Source organism: Aotus nancymaae, unplaced genomic scaffold (genome assembly GCF_030222135.1).
Source record: "Aotus nancymaae isolate 86718 unplaced genomic scaffold, 86718_ANA_hifiasm-v0.15.2.pri h1tg000108l, whole genome shotgun sequence".
NCBI lineage: Eukaryota > Metazoa > Chordata > Mammalia > Primates > Aotidae > Aotus > Aotus nancymaae.
The window spans coordinates 31752167-31753821 of record NW_026988523.1 but is presented as its reverse complement, the minus strand read 5'-3'; the positions used below and the strand labels follow the sequence as shown (position 1 = coordinate 31753821).

The following is a 1655-nucleotide window of genomic DNA, read 5'->3' as shown; positions in this document are numbered from 1 at the left end:
AGATCACCCAACATCCCCAAGAGTCAGGAGCCAATTACATCTCAACAAAGCATGCCCCTGGGGAATATGCAGAGGAAAAGGGAACGTATGTCCAAAAAACAGACATCTGTGTCCCAGACAAATCACATGATATCAGACACATATGTTTACATCTCTGATGTTAGTCCAGTCAACCTTGAAAGGCTCAAAGACAGGAAATGTGTCACATGCATCTCTACATTCTCACTGCAAAATGCAAGGGGAAGAGCTCAAGTTAAAGCAGCTGAGTTGAATGAAAGGAGAAGAAATGACAGGTTCCCAACACACGTGGAGAGCTGTCATCAAGACTTCCTGGTTCCCTCTTGCCAGACATCTTGGCAAGCATGCAGGAAGATGCTAGAGGCCTAGGATGGGAATGTTTGGCTCTGCCCCTCAGCTTGTTGTGAAAGCAACATGCCTGGGCTGTGCATCGCAAACCCTGCACAGGATAAAAAGGCTCTTACCTTGGACTCCTCGTCTACAGCCTCCTAGAGAGCAGCCTTCTCCTCTTTAGCCTCTTCTGTATCTGGCAAGTATCTAGCAGGGGACCCTGAGCAGGGGATGTTTGGGAGAATAAGCCCAGATTTTACTAGGGAAGGGGGAAGCAGAGACGTCAGATGTGCGGACAGCAGGAGGAGGACTTTGGAGGGCAGCTAAGGGTAGAGAAAGGGGCAATGAGCAAGGAACCTCTGTGGGGTGTGTGAGAGTCTGTGACACACAAGAGCCCTGGCTCTCAGCATCCCCTCCACTCTTTTCCTGAGAGATGCGCCCATAACTAGCCGTATTCTCTGAGAACCATTACTCAGTTAGGTGTATCTGCATTAGTGTTTCTGTGAAAACAGGAGGACTTGGGGCCCAGTTGGAAGATACCGGCCTTTTTTTCTGGAAGCAGGAAAAGTGGAAGGAAATGTCTTAACAGGCCAGTTTTACTTGAGATCAGTTTCTGTGTTTATTCCTGAAGTTTATATCTCAGGAAGCAATTGGTCTTAGGAGTAAAGGCGTCATAAAATCATTTGTTTAGGTGCTTTTCATTGGTCTGGCACTTTTCCATTGACCTTTTCCTTTGATCTATCCAGGCTCTCAGGCCTCCTGCCAAGATGTCCTGCCAGCAGAACCAGCAGCAGTGCCAGCCCCCACCCAAGTGCCCCTCACCCAAGTGTCCCCCAAAGAGCCCAGCTCGGTGTCTGCCTCCAGCCTCCTCCTGCTGTGCTCCAAGCCCTGGGGGCTGTGGTGGCCCCAGCTCTGAGGGCAGCTGCTGCCTGAGCCACCACAGGTGCCGCAGGTCCCACCGATGTCGGCGCCAGCACTCCGACTCCTGTGACAGGGGCAGTGGTCAGCAAGATGGGGCCTCCAGCTGTGGCTATGGCTCTGGAGGCTGCTGCTGACCTAATTCCTGATGCGGAGACAAGCGACTTTAGAGGAAACAAGCATCTGAAGGACCAAGGAAAAGTCCCAACTTGGTGGATCCTTTCTTAGACATCCTAATTAATCATTCATTCATGGGGAAGGATTGTGCTTTTTTCCAAGAGGCTACATCCATGTGTTTTCCAAGATCCTGGAAGCCTCCTTTCCTCCTGACAATGTCATCACTTGTGTCTGATTATACAGAGAAATAAAGCTTCTGAACAGCACCTGCA

At 50.2% G+C, this 1655-nt stretch overlaps 1 protein-coding gene across 1 annotated transcript; it reads left to right on the top strand.

The window, feature by feature from the left end:
* Window positions 1-211: 211 nt before the first annotated feature.
* On the top strand, window positions 212-1655 carry LOC105724279 (late cornified envelope protein 3B). Its single transcript, XM_021674307.2, has 2 exons — window positions 212-547; window positions 1095-1655. Exon 2 carries the CDS (start codon window positions 1116-1118, stop codon window positions 1401-1403), a length of 288 nt encoding a protein of 95 aa, XP_021529982.1. The 5' UTR covers window positions 212-547; window positions 1095-1115; the 3' UTR covers window positions 1404-1655.